Source organism: Pocillopora damicornis, chromosome 6 (genome assembly GCF_964200805.1).
Source record: "Pocillopora damicornis chromosome 6, jaPocDami1.2, whole genome shotgun sequence".
Taxonomy (NCBI): Eukaryota; Metazoa; Cnidaria; class Anthozoa; order Scleractinia; family Pocilloporidae; genus Pocillopora; species Pocillopora damicornis.
Window position 1 is genome coordinate 13,657,756 of NC_142675.1, and position 26,991 is coordinate 13,684,746.

At 35.3% G+C, this 26,991-nt stretch overlaps 1 protein-coding gene and 1 long non-coding RNA gene across 2 annotated transcripts in view; one reads left to right on the forward strand and one right to left on the reverse strand.

Annotated features, from left to right (window-relative positions):
- LOC113672387 (structural maintenance of chromosomes protein 4) overlaps positions 1-26,991 on the reverse strand; it is a 47,753-nt gene that overhangs the window by 13,884 nt on the left and 6,878 nt on the right. Inside the window, exons 5-29 of the mRNA XM_027188671.2 lie at positions 25,583-25,710; positions 24,669-24,766; positions 24,099-24,141; positions 23,224-23,308; positions 23,060-23,125; positions 20,026-20,103; positions 19,813-19,858; positions 19,340-19,380; positions 17,551-17,607; positions 17,005-17,126; positions 16,577-16,685; positions 15,089-15,150; positions 14,796-14,865; positions 13,777-13,938; positions 13,208-13,248; positions 12,386-12,518; positions 11,680-11,734; positions 11,079-11,206; positions 9,758-9,862; positions 9,363-9,489; positions 3,438-3,489; positions 3,059-3,110; positions 2,134-2,219; positions 1,686-1,767; positions 13-75 (exon numbers count right to left, since the gene is read on the reverse strand). Of these exons, the coding sequence (XP_027044472.2) occupies positions 13-75; positions 1,686-1,767; positions 2,134-2,219; positions 3,059-3,110; positions 3,438-3,489; positions 9,363-9,489; positions 9,758-9,862; positions 11,079-11,206; positions 11,680-11,734; positions 12,386-12,518; positions 13,208-13,248; positions 13,777-13,938; positions 14,796-14,865; positions 15,089-15,150; positions 16,577-16,685; positions 17,005-17,126; positions 17,551-17,607; positions 19,340-19,380; positions 19,813-19,858; positions 20,026-20,103; positions 23,060-23,125; positions 23,224-23,308; positions 24,099-24,141; positions 24,669-24,766; positions 25,583-25,710 (2,091 nt within the window). The remainder of the gene's footprint in view (positions 1-12; positions 76-1,685; positions 1,768-2,133; positions 2,220-3,058; positions 3,111-3,437; positions 3,490-9,362; positions 9,490-9,757; positions 9,863-11,078; positions 11,207-11,679; positions 11,735-12,385; positions 12,519-13,207; positions 13,249-13,776; positions 13,939-14,795; positions 14,866-15,088; positions 15,151-16,576; positions 16,686-17,004; positions 17,127-17,550; positions 17,608-19,339; positions 19,381-19,812; positions 19,859-20,025; positions 20,104-23,059; positions 23,126-23,223; positions 23,309-24,098; positions 24,142-24,668; positions 24,767-25,582; positions 25,711-26,991) is intronic.
- Positions 8,083-16,219, forward strand: LOC149044079 (uncharacterized). Its single transcript, XR_016187402.1, has 4 exons — positions 8,083-8,294; positions 8,614-8,716; positions 14,734-15,021; positions 15,423-16,219. It is a non-coding gene; the product is annotated as an uncharacterized LOC149044079 (long non-coding RNA).

Here is a 26,991-nt window from a genome sequence, read left to right on the forward strand (position 1 = left end):
ATCTGTGCTGACCTGAGCCTTTTCATAGTCCTCTAACACTTTAGTGGCTTTTTCCTCCAGTGTCTTGAAATCTTCCTAAAAATGAAGGCAGACAGAGAACATAACATCAGAAGTATTACTGGTATCCAGTCAACTCGCTGATGTATAAAATCGAGTAGAGACGTCAGCGAGTTGGTCCTCAATCCAATACAACTTGTTAGAAGTTAAACATACAGAAAAGTAAACTATCTTTAGTAAAAAAAAACACTGGTGAACATCAAACAGAAGCTTAACCATTGGTGAACATCACCAATGACTATAACAGCTTAAGACGCGAACGAGTTATTGTGCGCAACAACGCCGTAAAGACCCATCATGTCAATCGCATCATGTCAATCATCAATCAAAACTTGGCTTGCTAGACAAGATCTTTAGTAAAAAGCCATTCTTTTTATTTGCAATAAAGTTTATAAGGATCTCAAGGCGAATAAAGCGAAGTAAACATCACCAATGAATGGCTTTTTACTAAAGATCTTGTCTAGAAAGCCAAGTTTTCTTTAAAAAATCTGAGCGATTGACATGATGAGTCTTTACGGTGTTGTTGTTGCACAATAATATCTCGTTCGCGTCTTAAGCTGTTATAGTCATTGGTGATGTTTGTTATAATATTGTAATTTTCACGCCCTGTGTTGAATTTCATTTGTACGTGCTGCTAGACTCAGTTTCGTTTGTACTTTCGAGGCACTTGATAGAGATTAAAATGTCTGTTCAGTAACTGCTTGAACGTGTGGATTGCTGTGTTATTACAATGTTCACCAATGTTCACCAATGTTTAAGCTTCTGTTTGATGTTCACCAGTGTTTTTTTACTAAATATTGTTTACTTTTCTGTATGTTTAACTTCTAATAAGTTGCATTGGATTGAGGACCAACTCGCCGACGTCTCTACTCGATTTTATACGTCTACGAGTTGGACCGTCGGCAAGTTGACCATAATTCGTATTACTTAATCAAACCCTTTTTTGATTTGAATTTGATTCTGTTTCATTTTCCATGGCACATGAAACAAGATAGAAAGAGTGTAAAATGAAGACAGAAGAAAGACGAAGTAGAAAGCAAAATAAGTTAAAACCACAAGTGAAGTATCTAAATACAAAATCAATCAGCTGGTTAAGGTATACTTCTGTTTACAAAAACAAAGATTACCAAATAGAGTTTTAGCCATTTTTCCAATTAGAAATGACAAGGTTCAAAGCTTTTTCAGAGGCAATTTTCCTGGACCTTTCCAGGACTTAGATTGATTTTTCCATGACTCCAAAGGCTTACATTAACCCTTTAACTCCTGAGAGGCATTAGACTTCCCCTTAAAATATTGAGATGACTAGTGAGGATAAAAAATTCAATAAGTTCGAGTTAAAACCAGATTCAAGATTCTATAGAACTTTCCAGGAGGAAAATTTCATTAAAAAATTTCCAGATGTTTCTTGGTTGGGTATGCACCCTGTAATAAGTTTTTTAATGCCACTGGAGTAAACCTAAGAGAACTGTGTTTAAATATTTATGCAAGCATGTAGGTAAATACAGTTGTTCTTTAGAACTAATATTAAAAGAGCTGCAACAAAAGCCAAAATAAGGAAATCTAATCCATCAGAAGCTGCCTAAACTTAAGAAATCTTGTTTTGGGTCCTATCAAAGTGAGAAGTATACCTCTAACTTCTGGATGTTGGCAGAGTTTTCTCCAATTTCTCTCTCGAGTGACTCAACTGTACCCTCAGCCTTTCTCGTGTTCCTATTTACATTCAATATTAGAAAAGAGATTAAAAGAAGACCACTGTTGTACCAGTTTCCATCCCATAGATATAGTATGACTTATGAATTTCTCTTTCAGTTTTCAAATTGATTTCTAATGAGTAAGTGCATTGAGCATTGAGACAGATTTGAGCAGGAGAATAGAAATTTTGAGTCTTGTAGTGCCCAGGCAATGAAATACTTCAATTGTATTATAGTCAAAAAGCCAATCACGTTGATTAAAATGATTAAACAAAAAAGAATGCTGATTTATTATTTTAAATCTAAATGTGCCATTTAAGACTTGGAAACATTATTAAATGCAGCATTCCATTTAATAAACAGTTTGTTATCCTACTTTACATACCTGTGACAAGTCTTGATAGCAACATTTGCTTTGGTCATTTGTCCGACTACTTCATCTACAGCATTGGTCAATACATCCACCCTATCCTAATAAATGTTGGGATTCATATTTTTCAACTATTGAATTGAAGAATAACTCACAGACAAGTTTAAATTAAAATTTAATTGAGTTGAGTTAACATTCTCATAACTGGGAATTGTTATTATTGGGCAGAAACTTATCAAGGGTTGAAACTCCTACTAAGCTGGAAATGCAGGATGATCACCTGAATTCATTTCACTGGGTCTCTTTGGTTTTATCAACTAAATTGATAATGTAGATATGCCATGGTAAATAATTTCTAAGTTGATGTTTCAAGAGTTAGTCCTTCATCAGCAGTTATACAATGATGTTTCCACAATAATACTTTAGGGTGCTTTACAGCATTTCCACATTGCACCCCATAAAGACTCCAGCTTTTTAAGGCAAACAAAACATTTTTCTAAAAACATTAAACTTGGCTTCTTTGACATGATTACAATACAAAATGACAAATTGAAAGTGCACCTACAAGCCTTTTCAAAACCACTGAAAAGTGTTTTGGGCAATGGGCAGTGACAATAACATAGGTAGCAACGGTCAGTGATTTTGTTGACAATACAAAATACAAATAATCCAATAAACTACTTGTACGTTTTCTTATTAAAAGGTTCCAAATTTCACTTGCGCATGGTTTCTGCAGTTATCCAAACTTTCATAGAACATCACATAAGCCCATATATAGCTTATTTGGTTCTTACTGTTATAATTCAGTTAACAGCGACAGTATAATGAGAGATTAACACAACCATTACTATACATCCCATTTGCTGTAAAATAGATCTATCCACAGTGATCAAAATGTCAGACATCTACTTATTGTTATTGTAGAGAGTATATCACAGACCTGTTGCATCTTGAGCTTTGAACCACCAATCTCCATAATTTGTTTACGAAGTCTATAAAATACAATATCACAACAATAGATATTGGAGGTATAAAATGTGTTAACAAATGGTTGGTCCTGTTGGTCTCCTAAGGGGAAGCACTGCTTTGTGTTCTTTACAGATACTCTTACAATGCCTCTCTCTAGCACCAAAGACAAGCCAATATGCCAAATATGGATACCAAATGTAATGCAGTATCTATAGTATCCCATCAAGATTGACAAGCAATAATCCTAATTGCTAGAGGCTAAGAAACCCAGGATAAACATTTCTAACAAATATGGAACACCAGGATTGTGAGAATAAATCATTATCTGAACAGTCTGGCAAGATACTCACTTCTGTACTTCTGTTTCTATTCTAGTTGATGATGACACTGCTGTTCGCCATTCTTCAACAGATAAAGAAATAGCTGCAATCTAAGTATTCAACTGGCAAGCATTTTCCAGTACTACCTGTTAAAATATTCTCTGTGTAATAACCTTACCCGTACACAGGCTACTTTAATTTTGGTCTCAAGCATGATTAGCAGTAAAATTCAAAGACAAAAAAGAAAAGAAAACTGACTGAATCATGCAGTACAAGTACCTCTGTAATGTTTGTTAGACATTGAAAGCAAACCTTGAAAACAATGCCTGTGTATAAACCCTTTGACACCTGAGATTTTGCATGCATCATTCCCATCTTTCCTGAAGTTTGTCCCACTTAGGATCATGTTATGTGAGAGCTAAAATAACCATAATGTTGTCATAGAAAAATGCAAAAAGACAAAAAAAGGAAAAAGCATGATCATGAGCTAGAGGCTTTTCTTATAAAGCTTTATATTTGGCAAGATTAATTCCAACTTAAAAAACTGTTGCATACTGAAACTTTTTTCAAAGAGTCACCATACAGGTTGAAAAAAGAGAATTTTCACTCACCAAATTCTCTTTACTGCTTGCCAAACATTCCCACTTCCCACTTAGCAAGTGTTTGTCTCTTACCAAAGCACATAGTCGAAGCTCAAGATCAAATGGACAGGGTTTGATTGTAATCTTTCGCCTTTGCATTCCAATTACCCCAAACATGCTGATGCCACGACTGGACATTACAACTAATTATGGACATGGTTACCCATTCCTAACATTTTTGTGCTTACATTATCATTTCCAAGTCATGTTAGCTAATACATAATTTAAATCTGATAAACACATTGTGAGTAATGTCATTTTTTGCCTTACATGAAGTAATTTTTAAAATTTTCTTTCAGCTTTGCATCACACACAGAAAGGGCAAAACAAGACCCCCAGGCTCAGTTATAGTTACTGCTAATTATATCTAATTTTCCTGGTAGGTAATAAAAATATGTTCTGCTAGCCTAATGTTCACACTTGTTTTGAATGTAAAACTCCAAAGTTTCCCACCCATTTGGGTGAAGGTTTGGATTGCTGGCCTTATTGAAATAGTTTTTGCACTTGTTGATGATGGTGGGCAATGGCATTTACAGTACACAAACAAGGTAGAAATTTCAAGTGTGGCCTACCACTTAAGAAATCAAGTGAGCACAGTTAGCACAGTGAAGGTGGTTTACCACATCATCACACAACACAGTGAGATGAAAAGTGAAGCTCTGGATCTGTCAAACAACATATTAAGTGTCTCTATATCTTCTTTTCAAGACCTTGTGTTTTCTACTTTGGCCAAAAACTCATCAGTAGTTCTGTGATCAGACATGATTCTTTTCCTCTATTTCATCTTTAAAAGATAACCCCTTGAAGCAGCAATAACTGAATAGCGCTACAACTGGAAGAAAAAACTTTGAAGTTTTGCTGTCAAAACATTGACACCTGATAGGCCAACAGGATATACTTTCATCACATATGTGAAAGGGAAAATGCAATTGACAGTATACTGTGTTGGTTTGTTTCCTCTTCTTCTGGACACTTATTCTATGGCGATTGACTCAGGGTTTGAAATTTCAGTTTGAATGAAAAGCTTGAAAGCAAGTTTTACAAAGGGCTATGCTACATTGTAAGCACTGAAATGAGGTCTCTATCGATCGACCTGACACTGTCTTTCTACCCAACTTCTTGCATTGAACACAAACTTTCTTCCTACCGTCAATTTTAACTATAAAATGACATCCTACATTTCCTGACTGGAGAGACAGATTCTCAATCTTACGGCGCTTAGCAGAATGACCTACAGAGCCTGTTGTAGTAACCCCCCCTATCAATTGCTTTGCAAGATTCATCCTAAAATTTAGCTGTTTTACTTTACCTTGCCCATGCTCTCGCCTATGATGATTATACAGAATGAAAGAATTGCATATTGAAATATCAATTAAAAACCAAAACAAATACTTATACCATGTATAAGAGGAACGGCCTATTGAGTAATAGCTGCGTAATTGATCTGCAAAATCAACACCTCCCATGTGCTTATTGTAATGATCAACTACTGCTGGCTTAGAAATCTGCTGATTTTGTTTGTTTACTACTAAATCTATGGCTAAAGGACTACAGTTAGAGGAAATTATACTAACATCTCTCTTATCATGCCACCTAGTAAAAACAACATTTCCCTTTTGGTGAACTAGCTTCTGCCCTTGGCCCAATTTATCCTTTGCACATGGAGGTAAGTCCTTACGATTAGATCTTACAGTGGCGCAAGCATAAGTATCATTACTTGCTAAATGTTCTAATAACTTAACTGAGCTGAAAAAATTGTCAAAGTAGACATGATGGTTCTTATTCATGAAAGGCCTTATCATACTTGTCACCACATCGTACCCTAAGCCATAAATTCTTGGCCGCTGGTTTGGTTCCTTACCTAAGTACACATCAAAATTCAGCACATAGCCATTACTAGAATCAGCAGCCATCCAAACTTTAATACCATACTTAGTTGGCTTTGCCGGCATGTACTGCTTGAAAGATAACCTCCCTCGAAAACCAACCATACCCTCATCTACAGAAATGTTCTTAGTGGGCAGGAAATTCCCACTACATTTAGCACGAACATAATCTAAAACGGTTCGAACTTTGAAAAGGCGATCGTAATCTCTAGTACCCCTTGCGGGCTCTTTGCTTGAATCATTAAAATGTAAATAGCAACTTAATTGTTCAAATCTATTCTTAGCCATGACCTTCTTAATTCCTGGATTTCCAAAAAATTCATCGGTTGACCAGTAAAGAGCATAGGCTGGGAGCTTATCAATACCCATAATTATGTTAATTCCAATGAATGCCTTCATTTCTGCTCGCGTTATGGCGCGAAAATTTTCCAATCGATTGTCAAGCTTTTGGTGCGCATAACGATTACTTTCCTCAACCATTTTATCCCACAAATCATCCGCGATAAAAGCTAAAAATATATCCAGTTCATTAGGATTATTTAAGACTAAATTAATGCCAGTAGCTGCCACGAACTCAGGAACTTGGAGATCGACGAGCTGGTCAGTCCAGCAAGCCTCTTCTTCTTCGGTATCTGTGTCATCTTCTTCAGTTTCTAGGTCATCTAAATCTAAGTCTGAATCATTATCTAAATTCAAACCTGCCCTATCTAATTCATTGAACCCATCGAAGCTTCCTTCATCCCCTGAGTCTTCAAAAAGTGCCGCGACTTCCGGATCAATTTCAGTCTCATTGGCCATTTTGCATGCTTTTCAATTTCAAATCCCGGAAATCAACACAGCGATCAAACGGTGGCGCATGTAAACCCGGCTTTAATATGGATCGCCTGTTTCAAGCGTTCAGTTTGTAGAACTAAGCCCAACACGGTGGCAGACCGCCATGGTGGTGGTAGAGTAATGAAAAGGAGGAGGAATAGCTCTTATCGGAGTTGAGCACGCGAAATCAGCGGTCTCCGGATGAGCTTACGCCAAAACGAGGCTATCGGGTCTAGCTCGCTCTAAAGTACAAGGAAGCAGAGAGGGAAATTAGTAGTAGCTTGGTATTTACATAATATTTTCTCGAGTTTTTAGTTTCTTTATCCATGGTGAAACATTTCATAGCTTTTGGGAGTCAAAACCGAAGTTCCAAAGCGGAATGCAAGGACTTATCATGGCATTCGCTGCCGCTGTCAAACAAGAATTTGCTGGCACAATGGCTCGTGAAACTGCGTCGAGAGAACACTCCGGTAAACAAAAACTCTTATGTCTGTAGTCAGTATTTTGAAGCTAATTGCTTCATAAAACCAATGGGAGGACAAAGAATTCGCTTGAAGCCAGATTCCGTACCGACAAAGTTTATATTTACTGTTGAAAAACCAAAGAGGAAAGAGCCCGCTGATCGAGCAACGTTGAACACAAAGAAAACAAAAATAGAGAAATCGCAGCAGCATTCAGCCCCCGAACCGATAAACATCGAAAACACCGATTTTAAATCTGTTTCAGATGGTATGGAAACTGAACATCTCGAAAGTGAAGGTTTATTTCAAATTGTAGATGAAAACTGGGAACATCAACTTCAGTGGTTTACTTGCCGCCAAGTGTTGCCACTTCTCCGTAAAATTATTCTCCCAACCATTTTTTATATAACTGATGACCCTGCAGCAGGTAAAACAAATCGATATAGAACTTATGCTTCGATATTCCCTTCAAGCAATGGCAATAATTATAAGGGACAAAAAATATTGCAATCTGTGTATCTTTGAGATATCTCAGCCTTCGTTGCTTCAGACCGTGCACTACCATCTTTAGCCGTCCCTTTGCGGAATGACAACCATTCTTTGAGTCTTTCTTTAGTAATATGCCGTGGGCAATTACCACTCATCAACTGCACTTTCTCCTCAGCGGAAAAAAAGGCCGCTTGTGGAAGATTTGTGGAACACTCCATAAGTTTTCCTCACTTTCTCACACAAATCTGATCGATGTGGACCCGATAGCCTCGCTTTGATGTTTACTCACAAGAATACCGCTGGATTGTTTGGGCGGCGTGCTCAACTCCGATAAGAGCTATTGGGTCGAGTCGCGACCCATTCCTCCTCGGTACCATCGCACCGTTTGCTATTTCGCACCCTATTAATTGAATGCCTCGTACAGGCTATTTTCAGGAGAACCGAAATTTCTTCCTAGACTTCTATAGCTTCTATAGCTTCCCACTTTGTGCTAGTTTACACTCTCCAGAGCTACACAAGATATCTGTAATGACGGCAGGTCTAAGTTTATCGCAGGCAGCACTTAAGTGTCTGGAATTTTTGGAGTGGAGTTCTAAGGTTCTGTCATTTGTTTGATTGCCTTCGTCACTGTAGCCTACCGTCACTGAAACAAAGCGTGTGCGGTAAAAAGTTGAAATATTGCATGAGAAAATGAAAGCAAGATTCATTATTCCTCCAAATCCTTCTTTCATATGCCCTACGTATTGGAATAGTTGAAAATTTAACCTTTTCTTCCTAACGATAGACACGCATTTAGAAGTCTGCCTTAGCTATTTATTTTAGACTTGTGCATGGACCGCTGTTTTGGAAATCATAGCTTAATGCCAGTCAAAATCTGCGCAAAGGAGGCCAAATGGTTAATTTATTTTCCTTCTAGGTCACTATGGCAAGAGACAACAAATATAACAGAGAGTGGGGTGAGGAGCGACTACGGGTGGGGTTGGGTTTGTCATGGGCGTTTGAAGTATGAAAACCTTAAGGTATGATCTTCTTTTTCATTTTTTCCTGTGAATAATTAAAGAACAAAGGCAGAGGGTAACTTTTTTTTTTTTCACAGCATATGATATTGCAGAGCCGCGTGACGTTCTGTTAAAATGCTATTTTCAATTTGAGAGCAGCGGCTTTAAAACTGATCCTTTGTTAACATCAGTTGATTTAAAGACTGTCATGTATTGAGCCCAGTGTTCTCCCTTATTTTAAGCATGACAGGTAAAATAAATTTTCAAACCGGTAAAGCAATCCTTTTACCTGTTGAATTTAAAGAATTCCAAGAAATTTTAACCGGTAATAAGAGGTACTACAGGCGTTACCGGTTACCGCCTGAAAAGGAGAACAATGTAAGCCTAATTAACCCTTTCACTCCCACAAGTGATCAAGACAGAATTTCTCCTTACAATATCAATACAATATCAAGCAGGCAAGTGATGAGAATAGAGAGGAATGTCAATCATGGGATGATAAGTTGATCCAATACCAAATTCTCTGAACCAACATCATAAGAATTGTATGGCAGATAGTAAAGAGAATTACTAATTAGATCTTGGGAGTGAAAGGGTTAAGGGACAAAGAAAGAGACCTGAAAGGTTTGCTCAGTGATAAGCAAATTGCTGAAGGTGTTTAACTGACCTTTCTCGTGAGTTGTAACTGAGTCTTCAAGCACTTTAAGCCTTGTTTCATCCAGAGTATTTTCAACCACTTTGTTTTTAAGATGAACTATTTGCTGCCTCAAATTCTCCTCCTGGTCATCCAAAGCCTAAGAAAAGAAACATTCAGTCAGTGACGTTAACATATATGTAAATACGCACCGAAGCAATAAAAAATACAGTATTTTTTAAACAATTGTCCATGCTATTGCTTGTATTTAGACCACAGTTTACACTTCTAGACATTTTTGGTGCTTGGATATTGTTGGGGTCTGCAGCCTGCAAACCAATTTTAAACCCTTCTTTTTTACAATTTATATCATCTGTAACACATGTCGTAAGCAATCACAACCAGAAAAATTAAAACCTGCAGTATACCTTGATCTCCATATCATTTTTCTGTAATTGGTGTTCTGCAGTGGACAGCTCTTTCTTCAGCTTGTCTACTATTTCTTCTAGCCTCTTCTTTGCTTCTCTGTACTCCTACAGTTGTCATCAAAAATTATGTTAGAGACTGTGTGATAAAAGTAACTCATTGCAATAATCTATGCACTCAGGCATGCATATCTTTCTATTAAGGGCTACCTCGATTTACACATATTCAACTGCTGAAACTAAAACTGCATAACAGTAGCTTGATTTTGAATATGAGTTTACCAATGCATTAAAAAAAGCATCTAGACAAAATGGTGTAGCCAGTAGTAAATGGTCTAACTAGAGGAAATGGTCCAACAGGTTTAAATGGCCTATCCCTTTTAATGGTCTAACCTGATAAAATGGACACGCTGGTGAAAATGATCTAACTATATAAAATGGTCAAACAGGTACAAATGGTCAAACCAAAGAAAATAGTCCAACTGGTAAAAATGATCCAGTCAGTGAAAATTATCAAAATAGTCCAACTTGTGAAAATAGTCCACTTAGTAAAGTGGGGTAACTAGATAAAATGGTCCAACTGGTTAAAATGCTCTAAATAGAAAAAATGGTCCAACCAGTTAAAATAGTCTAATTAGATAAAATAGGCCAACCAACTAAAATGGTCTAACCAGTTGAAATGGTCTAATGGGTTTAAAAATTAAGGCATTCATGATTATTTTGAGCAAAATCTTCCAAGATATTTGCCCACCAATTCAAGCAACATTTTGGTATGATAAGAGAAATTTGTGAAATTCTGTTGCAAGCAATAATGCTAACTGGTCAAATACCCATAGGTAATTTGTCTGGTGACCAGTCATTGTTCCAGAAAAGCAGATTCTATTGTTCTTGTGGAGGATGGCTAGTCAAGAACTGGTTCAGGCTGTGGCAGATTGTTTTGACCTCACATGCAGATCGGAACTTTCTGCATGCCACCATCTTGTAAATTAGCTTTGTCAAGGTTTTTTTTACACTTACCACTAGGAATACTAGGATCAAGTTGTACCAAGTGGAAAATCCAAGTGGAACAGAAAACTTCCAGAATTTCCTAATTTCTGGAAAACTGGACAACCTCAAAAGCTTAAATAGAATTTTAGAAATGAGTTTGCCAAAATTTTTTGTTCCTTTCAACAGAATTTCTGGAGAGTTGGGTTTGAATGGAACTGCCCTTTGGGTAATAGACAATCATTAGTCTCCAAGAGACTGATCAAATCTAAGAATGGAGTTACATTTCATTAGGAGTTAAACTTTTAAAATTGCTACTTAGGAAAGGAAAATTGTTTACCTCAGCTGCCTTGGTCTCTTTCTCCAGAGTCTTTTCCATGGCTTTAAGCTGATTAGGATTTACATCAGAAACAATAGAAGACCCCATTCTTCCCTTGACAACTTTATTTCCACCACCACTCATTGTGCCTTAAGTGGACACAAAAATCTTATTGTTAAACAACTGGAAACAGTAACCTTAAACACTTCAGATATCAACAGGTCTGTGACTTGCAACTGCCAAAATACACTGTAGCAGTATTTTAATTTCTTAACTGAACCATGAAGTTGCACTAAAATATATTTCTTGAAATAAATTTGTTTTAATTTGTGTAGGGCATGAAGTGAAAGCAATGCAAAGGAATGAATGATAATTATCTCAGAATTTTAAAGAGAAAAAAAAAAACTTAAACATCTTCCATTTCTTGAATTTTTCTTTGTCTTCAACATCATTGTTAATACAAAAAAAAGGTTTCTTTTCTTTCTCATTTAACAAAAAAGAAAGGGAAAAACCCACATCTTTTAGCACAAAAAAAGCAAAAAAACAAAACAGAAACTACAGAGTTATAGAGACTCCCTTATTCTGTATTATTATGATGACTAAGAAGTAACATGCTTTATACCTGACTGGTCGATAATTTCACCTTGTAATGTCACTACACGCCATCTGTTGGATCCCTAATGGCATAAAATTTCTTTAGTCAACAATGCCTATATAGATGAACCATGTTTATCTGTCTTACCGAATGCCTCAAGCAGGATGCACTTAGTCAAATGTTGTTTGTGTATAAGCTGGAACTTAAGGTGAACCACAAAACATGATAGTACACTACTGTATTTATTTGATTAATTTCTACCCTGGGTAAAATACAAAATTACCTAAAAATTAAGTCAGTTCTCACAGGAGAAAGTGTGGTTTTGTTTTCCCTTGAGCATGGATGTTTCCATAAACTCTGCCTTGCAAAGCATTGAGACTTTTAATGTATTCAAACTGTTTCTATCTAGACCACACATTTATTTCATATTAATCATATTAAATGATCACAAATAGTCTGTAAAGAATTACAGGAAATACCGTGGGCTGGTTATTTAGAACAGGTCTAACCCAGATCACAGTTTTGCAAAAGCAGTGGGCCTTATACATTCTCTACAAGAGGGTTGTCTTTATTAAATGAATTTTATTCCACTGCTAACTTTCTGCTCTCCTGACACCATTCACATAAATAAATGTTCAGATAAAAGATTCCACTAAATACAACACATAATATAGAACATGGTTTTGTTAAACAATGGCTAAAGTTTGTTTAATAACCAGCCCTGTATTTTTACCTGAAAGGCTATGTTTGTAGCTTGCTTCAGATCATCAGCAACAAGGGTGTTTCTCAGAGCAAAGAAGAAAGCAGTGCGTATTTGGTCATTCTTCACTTGAACCAAGTCATATAAACGTGGGACATTCTGTGGCCTGTGACCAAACCAAAGTATATTTACCAGTTTTAATGTTTTTTCCCCCATGAAATTATGGCTTGTGGGGTACAAAAAATATTTGTATTTAAGGTTAGAAATGTCTGAAGAGTTGCACATCTGCTTACATTTTCCACATTATAATAGGTTTGGGCATTTCTGTTCTTTTAGGTTTGTGAGGGTGAAATGCAAAATGACTCAAGGAAAAAAGATCATTTTCAGTTCCCTGTGGGTCAATGATACATATACAGAATGATTTCTTCAATGGTGACTATGTCATGTTTAAACCTGTTACAGTTTTGGGTGGAAGAAATGCATGGGGAAGAGTTAAACCCCTCAGTAATATTTAGCTTCCTCAGATATGGCTTGAGCTCCTTATATATCAATTAATTATCAAACTGCACTAAGGAGGACAACCAAAAAGACTCTTCTAATGTTTTTTTCCAGTCAGAACAAGAAACTCAACTTATTCTTTTGTGAGAAAGCCATACCAGTGAGTGGGGGCAGACTGATTTTTTTGGACTGGCTTATTGCAACTTGTTTGGGTCATGTGATAATCAGCAATACTACACACTGAAACATTTAATAAGAGATATATCCATTTATTTATATGTATTTTTTTGAAATTCCAAAAAAGGTTTTTTCTCAAGTTTCCCTAAGGCACTGTCCTTTAAATCATCCATAACTTACGTTTTGATTTTATTAGATGCATCTTTCCTCCATTTCTCTACCTGTATTGTGAGAATGTCAAATTCAGCTAAATTAAACTAGGTGTCTGAAAAAAAACTGAAAGGGTACCTGTCATAACTGTCAGAGAAAAATTATTTTTGTCAGCAGAATCTCAAGTACAGACTCCTAAGCATAATCATAACGATGTAAAAGTTTAGGCAGAGTTTGTGAATAAATATTGGGGCCATCTCTAAATCAATCTAAAACCTTCAAAGTGAGGTTATTTTTCAACAAGTCACTGTGGATATGATTGGCCCTAAGTTTAATTTGTGATTTATGTTGAGATGAGTAAAACAGTCCTTGTAAGCATCAAAACAACATGAATTGTTCTCTTCTTATTACATATTTTGAACACAGTTATGTTATGAATCTACAAAGCAGGACTTCTTGAATTTCAAAGAGAATATATAATATTGCATGACTTTACAAAATGGTATGGCTTAGCATGAACATAGTTTACAGTAAGTCTCCAGACCTGACATAAGAGGCATCAGGTTACACAAACAATTCAAAAATTGAAACTGCTGTACCTTGTCAAGACCAATAAAAGTACCAGAACCTATATTGTTGTGCTTGAGGAAGGTAATACACTTCTGAGCAGTATCAATACTGTCACAAACAATGTTGTCTAATGCTCCACATGCTGTACTGATGGCTACATCATATTTATCATCAATTGCACCAAGATCTCCCTATAAAAAATAACAGTAACTGCAGTTGTCAAGAAAATACTTATAACTATCACAGTATTTCTTTAAAATTTGATTAATCATGTACTGGTAATCAATAAAATAGAATATAAAATAGGGATAGTAATTACTGTAGTTTCTCGGTTATAAGGCACACTTGGTTATAAGACGCACCCCAAACTTAGCAACTTATTCAAGCCAAGTTCCCAAACTGAAAATTATGTGATAATACTTGGCTAATAGATGCACCAAAAGGCTGAGAGTTAACAAAAAGAAGTGATGGAACTGAGAACAATTATCCTTACACAACTAGCATGCAAACTCTTTTGTTAACGTAAACAAAAGTGAAAAAGTCACATTTAATGAGCTACATAAAAACCAAGGCTAAAATTTCACACCTGTAACGAGAAACAAAACACATACTCCTTTATTTTAGCCTTCCTAGTTAGGAAACATGCTTCTATTTACTAAAATTAAATAATAAATATTCAATGATCCGATTTCATTCTATTAAGATCAACCAACTGATTTTTCTTGAAAAACTGTGTGCCTTATAACTGAGAAACTACAGTATATATCATAAAGAACAAAAGTAATCACTTGTACTCTCTTAAGTACCCCTACTATGTTCACCAATATTTAAATTTTCCCTACAGGAGTTATGAATTAAACAATCCAAGTCCTAATTAAATTGTTCATTTGCTCAAGGCAGCCATAAGAACTTGTATTTGAAATTCGAAGAATTGAATAATTATAATTCAGACAGACAAAATGTAATAAAGATCCCTTTCATTTCAGATTTGATATTGATTAAGGCAGCAGACAGCAATCAAAGTAAACTTCCTAGTTGGATCACTTACCAGACGACCCAAAATTCCTGGAATCTTTCCGGATGCTTTTTGCTGCATGAGAGCCTCCAACACTTGTCCTCTGTTGCAGAGAAGAAGAAATACCTCAATCATACAGTAAACATCCTTAACCATGAATCCCCTTCCTTAACAAGAACTCCAGTGGGTCAGATCTAATGGAATCAGTGCAAAGATCCAAGAAAACAATGTTTCATGTTCACAGAGAGGGAGCTAGACTGTGAGTAAAACATTTTCTCTATAAAAGTAATTTCTTTTATTCATGGATTTTATTATAAAACAATCACCTGCTATGTGAAGCTTGCAAGGAACTTCTTGCTTCCTCAACTTTGGTTCTTATGCTACGAAGCTAAAACATATGGTAATTTTAGCTTTTTGATTTTACAAAGGCTTTTTATGTTCAAATTCCTTAGCTCTATCAGATGACTCTAGCTTTCCTTCTATGTAGAAAACAGGGCAAACAGAAATCCAATAATGCAAATACTCTACAATAAAAACCACCAATAATTTGAATAAACATAACTAGAAGATCTTTACATCAAGGACAATGAATTACCAAACTAAAAGCTTTCCTAAAAAAAATTATTTTAAAACAATTGTTGTTTTTTTTTTAATGGCAAGGCTGCTACAGGTTCTAACAGTGGGTTCTATAAGAAAGGAGCAGCATACATGTGCAAAGGCACAATCCCAAGTGTAGTGCAGTTGACTCTTTAAACAAACAGAAGACGTGTTTATGAGTAAAGAGAATAATGAGGCTGGTTTAAGAGACGAAAGATCTAATATATAGGTGGACTTAGATTGTTGAACCACTTGAAAACAAAAAGAAACTATTTCAATGGAACTCTTGTCTTAAATGGCCATTGCAAATGAGAGCTGGTGTGATATTATAATTAACCCTATTGCCAGTGTACTCATTACTATGATATTATAATTATTGCTATTATAGTTTAATTGTTACCATTACAATTCTCTCAAATGTGATTAGTGCATTAGCTGCTTTATTTTTCACTAATTATTCTGTACAGTTGAAATCAGACAGTGTAATCAGATGGTTGGCTGTAATTAAACAACTGTAATTGGACAGTTGAAGCAGTCAATCACAGAATTAATCACAATAACCATAGCAACAACCATTTATCCTAAAACAAAACTGAGGAACTTCCAAATGGAGATACTTTTTTTAACTTTAGATGTCTCTACCGGATATATTTGACCCAAATGCATTTATTCTTTCAGAAATTTATGGTTATGATTAATTGGTAACAGGAATTCTTGTTGTTCAATTCTGTCCATAATCATACTTGTGATTGACAAATTGGACTCCCCCTTGGGCTCATTTGATTTTGTTATTACTCCTATGATTACAGACTGAATGGACCCCACTTGGTCCATTACTTATCATTATTATATACTCAACAAAATATCGCATTTCTGATTGGTCAATGATGAATGCATAAATAGGTTATAGAGTGCAATATGGAGAAGTTGCCATGGAAACACCAGGGAAGCGCCAAATTTGAACACCAAATTGTAAAAAAATCGAGAATATAATAAATAAAAAATCGTATGAACCTGCTCGTGCATTTTGTGATTTATGGTCACTCGTGATGTTTTGAAAGTTCTCAAATTGCACTCGCCTACGGCTCGTGCAATTTTGAAAACTTTCAAAACATCGCTTGTGCCCATAAATCTCGAAATGCACTTGCGTTCATACGATTTCCTATACTTATCACTGTCATTTTCATTATCCACACTATAATTACATGACCACTAACCTCATCAGATGCTTTCTTTTCTCCTGTAATAGCCTTTGCCAAATCTGCTTCTGCTATTTTTAGCCTTTCCCTCAATTCTGCAATTTCATCTTGCAGAGATTGTATTTCTCTGTGGTCACAGACAAAATGAAATATGTTTTCAGTTCTTGCTATCTTGTGCATCATTTGAGTACTAGAACAATATACAGTTCCACCACAGATAATGCATCCCACAAGGTGAAATAAAATTCAGATCTCCACATTGTGAGTTTGGCTTGCATGTATTGGTAATTATTACTTCCATAAGTGATCCAGACATCAATGTTTTCCTCATGTTTTTAATAAAATATCAAGTAGACTTGCGATGACTTCATAAGAATTGTATGGCAGACAGTAAGGAGAATTACTGGCCAAAAATGGCATATATTACAAATATTTAGAGCTTTTACCCCTTTCGTTGTGATCTGGTCTCTACAGCATTGTTTAAATTATCTGTGGCTTCTTTGACCTGGTCCATGGCAGTCTCATATTGATTCTTGTAAATTTCTAGCTCACTCCTGGCCACATCCATCTATAGTTACAGTAATAAATCAAAACTATGGAAAACAGAATGAAGCCTTGTTTTATGCACCAATTCTTTTTTTGACCAATACTAAAACAACTTTTGTTTGTTCCCTTGAAAAAATGATAACGAAGAAAACATGATTATAATATTCCTAGAAAATACCATTCAAACACTATAGCCACTTAAAATACTCCTCACTGGCCAAAATGTCTTATTGTGGAATTGCTATGAGTCAATTTAAGTTAAACCTTCAAAAATTCTTATTGGAAGCACTGCACATGGCTGCTTCCTTGGTCTCCAGTTGGTATAAAATTGGGCTGAGTTGAGAATGTCTTAACTAATCCTTAAGGGAGAGATGGGAGCCCATATTCTATTTTATAAATCAATGACACATTTCAATCCAAAGGAAATAAAACAGTTCTCTTCAAACCTTTGACTTAGCTTCATTAACAATTTTGTTTAAAGCCAGCAACTTTGTTTCTTTTGCCTACAAAATAAAACAAAAAATCCTAATTTCAAAAGGCACAGAGCTGTCTACCAAAATACCCAGTGCAGCAATGTCCTTCTTAAAAGCTGAAAAAACCATTGCTATCACCAAGTTTATGGATAGGAAAAAAGAAACAATACAAAGGAGACAGGTTATTATCTGAATGGTTTTTAAGTAATTATCTAGGTAAGAATGGTCACAATCAATAAAACCAGTCATGAGTAGGTCTAGTTTTATTTCATAAGTCCAACAAAGTACAGAGAACAAAAGACTGTCCAGCTGACACCACCATTAACATTACCACATCACGAGGCTTGGCAATCACACTCATCTCATTCACTAAAAAAATCCACACCCAAGGACCAACACAGCAAATACTGGGAAATGGACTAGAAATCACATATGCTTTGGCCCAAATTGTTTATACACACAATGTTGAGTGCATGCAATAAATGGGAAACCAATGGAGATATTTTTCTAAGGTAAATCATGAAACTTCTCTAAAGAATCACAACGCTATCATTTTGGGGAAAGCTGGAACTCATGATTCAAACTTGTTCAGGCAAGCCTTTAGAGGTGATTGAAACTGGTAATAAAAATGTTATTTTGTTGTTAAGAACACTTTTCCAGAAAACATTGGAAGACCTTAAAAAAGAGTAAAGGCATATTCAAGTGTCAAAAACAAAAGAACCATAACAACAAACGGTAATTGGTAATTTTACTGAATTACAGTCAAGTTGCCGATGGTTCAACTTGCCAACGCCTACTCGCTGACGCATAAAATCGAGTAGAGATGTGGGCAAGTTGGTCTTCAATCCAGTACAACTTATTAGAAGTTAAACACATACAGAAAAGTAAAAGATATTTAGTGAAAAAACAATTCTGTTTTCTTCCAACAAAGTTTTTAAGGATCTCATGGCAAATAAAGCAAGGTAAACATTGCCAATGAATATAAAAGCTTCAGACGTGAACGAGATAACTCGTTCATGTCTGAAGCTTCTATATTCATTGGCAATGTTTACCTTGCTTTATTTGCCATGAGATCCTTATAAACTTTGTTGGAAGAAAACAAAATTGTTTTTTTCACTAAATATCTTTTACTTTTCTATATGTCTATCTTCTAATAAGTTGTACTGGATTGAAGACCAACTCGCCGACGTCTCCACTTAATTTTACGCGTTGGTGAGTTGGCGTTGGTGAATTGAACCGACAGTGACTTTACTGAATACCATTTTACTGAACAAATTCATTTATAGAGATGGTCTGAAATTCAAAACAGATTGCGCATAAAGCAGTCAGAATGGCGTTATTTTATATATCTGCTAAAAAGGGCATGTAATTGGTGGAAGATTCCATTTTCACTTGGTAATCTACCTCTGGTTAAGTACTAAGTGAAGCATGACAATGGATTGGAAGTATTCTTTGTGGAGCACAGGTGCATCAGGTACTCAGAGCAAGTGGTTTGTGGTTAAATTTCAAATAATTAGAAATAAAAGAGTCAACTAAAACAAATGTGGACCAGGAATGCACAAAAAAGGCCTATGCAGAGGAAGATGATATAGGAGACCAATGAACATCACAATTGACACTTAAATGGTTATGCGGGTTATTATAACAGCATTTCACATCTTTTCTTTACTGCACACATAGGCTTGAACTTATTGGTCCTTATTAACTTATTGGTAAAAGGCAGATGATAAATTTTTTAAACAAAGTTTCTTGAGTTTCTCACCTCCTTTTCTGTTTGAAGGCCCTCTGTTTCACTCTTTAAGCCTGCAAGAAAACAAGAATACACTGAAATAATAGCATCCAAATAGCAATCATAATTATACAATTTTCAAAAGCTACTGAGAACCATCATTAAAAATGAATGGCTCTGAATTGTACATCAAGGTCTGGTATTCAGTATAGTAACCATAATGATTATAAGTTTTATTGATATAGTGAAAACCTGTAAGGAACTAAAAACAAGTTTGTGATAGATTCAACAAACCTTTAATTAACAATAGCAAAGCAAAGAAAACCCATGTTCATGCGATTGCTGTAGGTTCAGTGTCAATTCCAGGTAATACAACAAAAAAGTATTCAGTTGCACGGCCAATTATCAATTGCTACAAAACTAGCAAATTGAAGTTGACTAGACATATATTTGTAATAAACTTCTTAAGAAATAAAACTGCATCACATTTGATAAAAGTTACTGACCTGCCATCACTTCTGCAAGTTTCTCTTCTTCCAATTTTCTTTTCAACTTTCAAAATGAAAAAAATAGAAATTTGAATTTACACCAACAAGTTAAACTGAGAAAGAGCATTAAAAAAAAAAGGTCCAATGTACATGGTACAGTAGCAATTGATAGATACTTTACTCCAATGTTAAATTACCAAATGAGTAGTAAATGTACATGTATGTACATACCTCAAGATCGTCTTTTTTCTTTTGCAATTGCTGCAACTCTTTTGCATTCTCATCAGGTATACTCTTAAATTCTTCCAACTGTATACAAAACACACAGCCTTATGTTTAACAACAACTGATTAAATACTTGTAGAAATTTTAGAGATTGTCTACTGAAATGAAGACTTGCAGCAAATGCCCAAACAAGGTTGTTGTTTGTCTCTGACAAAAAAGCTGAACTAAAATTCTGCCAACTTAGCCTTCTCTCCTTCAAGAAAAAAACTGTTTATGTCATTGCTTTGTTCCAGATGAATGGTTTACTTAATGTATACAGGGTTTTCTTTAAGGTTTTAAGTAGCTGGAGCTACTTAAGGTAAACAGTTTTGGGTCTCGAAATCCAATGTGGCAGACAAAACTTCATATTGTTCATACTTTCCTTTTAAGGTCTTCCCCTCTTTCCAGGGAATTTTTTTTTCTCCTTTGTTTCAGGGGTTTGTGCATTTTACTTCCACTGGACTTCTGGCCTCAGTGTGATGGGTGCTATAGTGGGGGGCTGAGCATATGAGCGCAGGGAGCCTCATGGCTGGGTTGCGGGTTTGTAGGCCTGTGGGTGTTCTTCTGCCTTGGGGTGTAATTGCGGTTGCAGCCCCCTGGCCCATGGGCACCCAACCTCCACTTGTGATGCAGGTATTAACCAATGTTACACCAATGAAATAGCCAACTGCATTGTTCATGACTGAGAAGGATGAACATGACAAGCATTTACACAGTGTGCTGGAGTGACTTGCTGATGAGTAGCTGACTGTCAATGCAGACAAGTGCACATTCAGGATGAGTGTTTATGGGACTGTTGCTCAGTAAGAATGGAATTGGACCAACTGAGGAGAAAGTCAAAGCTGTTGTGGAAGCAAATCAGCCACAGACACTATCCCAAGTTTATGGGATTCTGAGATTTTTCACCCGGTTATTCTCAGATTTTTACAAGGCTGCTTACCCTGTAAGGAAACTAGCAAGGAAAGGAGAGCCATTATTTGTGGTGAAAAGCAGAAGTTATTTGAAAATTTAAAAGTCAAGTTGCAAGTGCACCAGTATCAGCACACTTTGACAAGGACACATTCACCCTAGTTATTGTTAATGACAATGTCCAGTAGGTCTATAAGCAGTTCTGGTGAAGGGAACAATGGAGAGAGTTGTGCTCTTTGCATTGCCAGTCAAAGAAAAGCAGAGGGCCATTACAGCCAAACTGAAAAGGAAGCAGTGGCTCGGCATGTGAATGCTTTCACCTTTACTTGTATGGACTCCCAAAGTTTGATGTAGAAGTAGACCATGAAGCACTCAAAGTCACATATTCAAGGAAGCCCTCAGCCACAATAGCACATCAGGTTTTCTATCTTCAACCCTAAAACTATCAAGAAAGAATAAAGTGGATACCTTCTCCCACCTGACAAAGATACCTCAGTGAAAAATGATGGATATGTACATGTGGTAGTCTTGCACACTGTTCCAACTGCATTGAGGATCATAGAGATTGAATGGGTTTTGGCTCAAGATTCACAGTTGCAAGTGGTCAAAAAATGCCCAATCAAAGGAAACTGTCACTATGCTCCTCAGCCATAATTACTTATGTGCAATGAGTTAACTTTCATTGGTCATAATATTTTTACAAGGAAAATTGAATTGTACCCCAACTTCTTTGTAAGAGAGTTGTCAGCTTGGCATGCAAAGAACACCAAGGAGTCATAAAGACAAAAGAAAGACTGAGAACAAAAGTCTGGTGGTGCCTGGACAGTGTTATGGATGCCAGCTGGTCACAAAGAATATTCCACCACCATAAGTGAAATCAACAATGTTGCCTCACCAACCATGAGAAGAAGCTGTCTATCTAATGGGCCCATTACAGTCCTGAGAATACCACTTTGTTCTTGTTGACTATAAGAGCTGGTGGATGGAAATCAATGTCATCAAAACCTCCAAACAAACCATTATTCATTGCCTGGTTGTCCAGTTTGCAAGATATGAACTACCCAGAGGTCTGTGGACCAACAATGAGTCTAACCTTGTTTCCAAGGAGATAGAAGATTGTTGAAAAGGGGATTGAGCGCTGTAACATAACACCTCTATGGCCAAGAGCAAATGGTGACATAAAAGGCAAAACAGTTCTTTGCTGAAATCACTGAGGGCAGCTCACAGCAAAAGGAAATAAAATACCACTAAAATGCTTGAGCTCTCTGATGTAGAGAATAAGGAAATAAAAATGAGTAATCAAAGAGTCCATGGTCAAAATAACCAGAGAATTAGTCTAACAGACTTTGTTGATGATAAATTTTAGGCTAGAGACTGAAACGTAACAGACACAGTTACTTGAGAGACAGCTCTGCCAGAGAAGAAGAAGAAGAAGAAAAAAAAAAAAAAGTTGTCAGCTTTCTATAAGAAGGAAGTGTATGAGGTAATGCTGCACTTTGGGGTCAAGTGGTTTTAAGTTTAGCACAGGGCACCCAGTACAAGCAAAACCTTTAATTAACACATGAAGCCATTTCATGTACCAGTTCATGAAGACCAGAAAGCAACACCACAGGACACTGGCTGCACCTAAAACTACTGTGGTAACTCCTAAAGAAGAGAATCCTGTCCCAGCAGCAGAAGTTCCACCAGAGGTTGTGTCCACTACTGTACCAATAGCAGAGAAGCCATTAAGGAGATCTAGCAGGATTATCAACTGTCCAAAGGTGCAAAGCTTTCAAGCCAGAAAGGAAGGAATGTAGTAAATCAGGACAGTGGTCTCAGTAACATGCAGGAACTCTGAGAGCAAGAGGGCAAGTTATGTATCTTGTGTGTGTTACATTAAATATGTTGCTTTTAAGCCTTTGTGGTATACTTGTGTGGTGTACAAATCTACCAGAGTCCAGTACAATAGCTGTTTGGCCATTGCATCTCCTGCCTCTTGGTAAGGAGTGAATAACTTTCATTTATACACCATGGTGAAAAAGACAGGTTGCTGAGAACACCAAGATTTTTGATTGAGTATATACTAAGTATTAATAACCACAAGCTTTACCTTCTTTTTTTCTTTCTCAAGATTTTTCTGCATCTTCTTTTGATTTTGTTTTGCATGTTTGTATTCCTGAAGATGGCAATCACAAAAAAAGTGTTAACATGTGACTCAAAGCAAATGGATGACTACATCACATTTTCAAAATGATCAAATGCTAAAGTACTCACTTCCCGCAGTTTTAAGTCATCTCTGTCATAAGCTGAAAAGTTCTTCTTGGTATCCTCAGCCACCTTAAAAAGTTCTTCATATTTCCTAAAAAAGTTGTAGAAACAAGTTAATAACTTCCCCCTATTTATAATAACTTCTGCGGATTCCTCAACAATTTAAAGCACTGTGAAAAAAAGTTTACCCTTTTTTTTCCCAAAAAGAGAGAGCTTATTGAAGGGTCCATACCCTTTCTCAGAAAAAAAATTTCAAGGACTTTCCAGAACTCAGATTGATTTTTCCAGGACTCAAAACTTCACCTTAAAGTCTTTCATTCCCAAGATTTTAAAATCAATTCTCCTCACAGTCTAAACACATTTCTTATAATATAAATTCTGAAAACTCTGTTGCTTGAGTTAAGCCAAAAAATAAACTTCCAGGACTTTCTAGGTTTTCCAGGGCACATACAAACTCTGTTGTTTTTATCACAATTTATTATTTATACCCTTGCATTAGCGTCAAAATTGACAGGAAATTCCAGTATATACATAGATAAATGTACACCTGTTTTCATAAATTTTGCAAGTTATACATATTTTCTTATCTTGTGAAAATGTGTCTCTTTGTGATACAAAAAAAGGCATAAATATTTTATATACGTTATCAAATTTGCTATGTTGTCTATATACACAGGTGTGTATAATGTTAAAAAACATTGAAAATTTGAAAATGTGTATTAAATATATACCTTTTATTTTCTCATCAAAAATAGACACTTTCTGACAAAAAACAAGACATATTTAATATATATTTTCATCAGTACAACATTTTTGAAAACAGGTATATTTATACATTATGTTTTCATATATGGTAAGGATTATGTATAAACTTGTCTTACTTTGTTGCCTTCTTGTATTCCTTGATCTGTGCTTTCTTCTTATCTACAGCATTAAACATTTTACAAGATTAATTTCCCAGTCTCTTTTATTTCTTCATGTTTACAATGTTACATTGTTTATGCCATTAGCATTTTAACAGCAATTACAAATACTAACATTACCTCTGGAATTAAGATATTGTTTTCTAACAGTATGTAACAATATGTTCCATTACACTATAAGGCATTCTGAAGCACTTCATTACAACCTACAACAAATTTCAATACCTATTTTCCTTTAAAAGAAATCAGTGGCAACAAAGCAAACAGAAGAAAAAACAAACAAAACAAACAAACACTGGCAAGAAAAAAAAATTGGAAAAATCCCATTCTTTACCCAGTCTCCTTGAATGAATGGTTTGGTATAAGGGTTTGACAATAGCTTGAGTTTGATAATTTGGTCATTTCTTGTCCTTTTATACCTTGTTAGAAGTTTGCATAATCCAGCTGATTCTGCAGTCAGCATTTTAATCACTACCAATACATGATTTTTGTCAGTTGGAAAATGTTTATTCAAAGGGTTCATCTTGCCTGTAAAAGCATCAAGTTCTTTCTTTAATTCATCAAATCCTTGTTTGATTTCATCTCTCTTCTCTATAGCTTTCTCTTCATTTAAAATGCATTCATATCTAAGGATAAATACAAAAACACAAAAAATTAATTGTATTATATCAACTGTAACAAAGTGTTATTTTCTTGGATTTCACTCAATTAATACAAATATGCACCCATAAATAAATTGAAACATCATGCTCTGAAACATCTGTTTAGTTCTTTACTCATTTTCAGATACCATTGTTTCTTAAATGAAATAGTGCAAGAATATATCTTAAAGAATTGTTTTATTAAAAGACAATCAAGATGTCTCGTGATTCTTTATAAATCAATAAAATCATTTCATAAGTATAAATTTTGCAACATGATATTGTAACATTTCAAAACACTGCTACATTGTTGTTACAAGTACATGTAGTTCTTGCAGAAAAGAGAAACCTTACAAAAAACTAAATGAAAAATTTTCATTACTCATCATCCTCAATGGTTGTTTTGAACAGCAACCTAGTTGATGTGTTGTCATGAAAATTTTTGTTACACTGTTCAAACAATAATTTTTTTGGTGATGTTCAAGTCAAGTCAAAAGATTAAAAGGCCATCCAAATCCAGTTTGAGACCAGATTGACAGTGAATTTCTTAAATTTTGAAGATAACCTTTACTGAAATACAAAAAGCCTTACACATTTCCTCTTGTTGACTGTTAATATGAGACAGAGCAAAACTTAAAATCAAACATGCTAAAGGCTCTACTATAATTAGAATGGGCATTATTGGTACAGCATGTGTAATACAGAATAAATATTTTGTCACCATAGGAGCTGATATGGGATTTTGATGTTGGAACTTCAACCGTATTTAAACTTCATACAAACATTGTATGAATCACATACATGTATCTTTGGAATAACATGTTCCTTTGTTTTGTAATGGAGTTTTCCATATTAAGGTATTCTAGTGCTTCATTCTTGGATCCCTCTAACTCATCTTTCTCTTTTTCTACAGCTTTGACTCTGTTGAGCTAAAGACATAGTACAGTTACAATAGGTAATTTAATATTACTCTCAATTACAATAATTAGAAATAGCAAAGTTTACACTTATCAAATATTTGTGGCTAATATAAAAAATATCAATAATGCACTTACCACCACAACACCATCTCATGTTAAAAATAAGTGCAGAAATAATTTTCCAAAGAGCTTTATGTCCTATACATGTACATGTGTAACCTATTCCTCAGGATCCTGAGTCAAACTACCTTTTTATGAAAACAGAGTCTCATAGGAAAGTGAGTCTAAAGCAGCAACACCCCCCCCCCCCCCACCCACACAAAGAAATAAGTCATTGCACAGTATCAAACTAAAAGTATCATTTTTTTCCAAATTATTTCCAACAAAATCTAAACAGACACTATGTTGGACAGTTTTTCACCATATTGTAACTAAAAGATATATACTGTATAACCCTGAGTGTGAATTGTATCTAATAAATAATAATGATTTTAAAGGCTTATACTATTTTGCAAAACGAAACGAAACCAAGTGAGATAGAACAATACTAAAGGAATAATTCAGATATATTTTCTAATAAGGTAGAAATAACTTTCTCAAGAATTTTGGAGTAATCATTCATTAACAAGAAGGATTTTTATATATTTCGTAAAGTAGTAATTTAAGAAGAGTTACTATTTTGTGAAATGGACTATTTTCACCCTGTAGTGACAACTTGACCTCTTTCATGTCAAAATACATTAGGACATTAAAAATTTATATATCACTAAAGGTTTTGGCCTCTTATTTCTTAAACCATATTAAACATATTTCACAAAATGGTAATTTTAGGAGAGTTACTATTTTCTCCCTTTAATAACAATGTCTTTCTTTTTGGGTCACAAAAATATGCTTAAACATTTAATTTTATAAAATAATTCAAATAGTACATGCACTCTGATTGGCCATAAAACCATTTTACATGAGCATGTTTAAACACGGTTTTCGTTCCTCTTTCATTAGTTATTTTGTAAAAGCAATGTAAAATGGTCTCCATGTTTATATAGCCTGATGTAAACACTTGGGAGGTTGGGAGAACACTCGATAAGCTGGAAACCACTCCGCTTCGCATCATGGTTTCCTACACTTATCTTGTGTTCTCCCAACCTCCCACATGTTTACATCAGGCTATGAAAACATGGAAACCATTTCTTCAATAGTATATTCTCCAAGATCTTTTTGGGTCACAAAAATATGCTTAAACATTTTATAACAGTATATTCTTGAAGATCTTGGTCACCTCTTTCACTA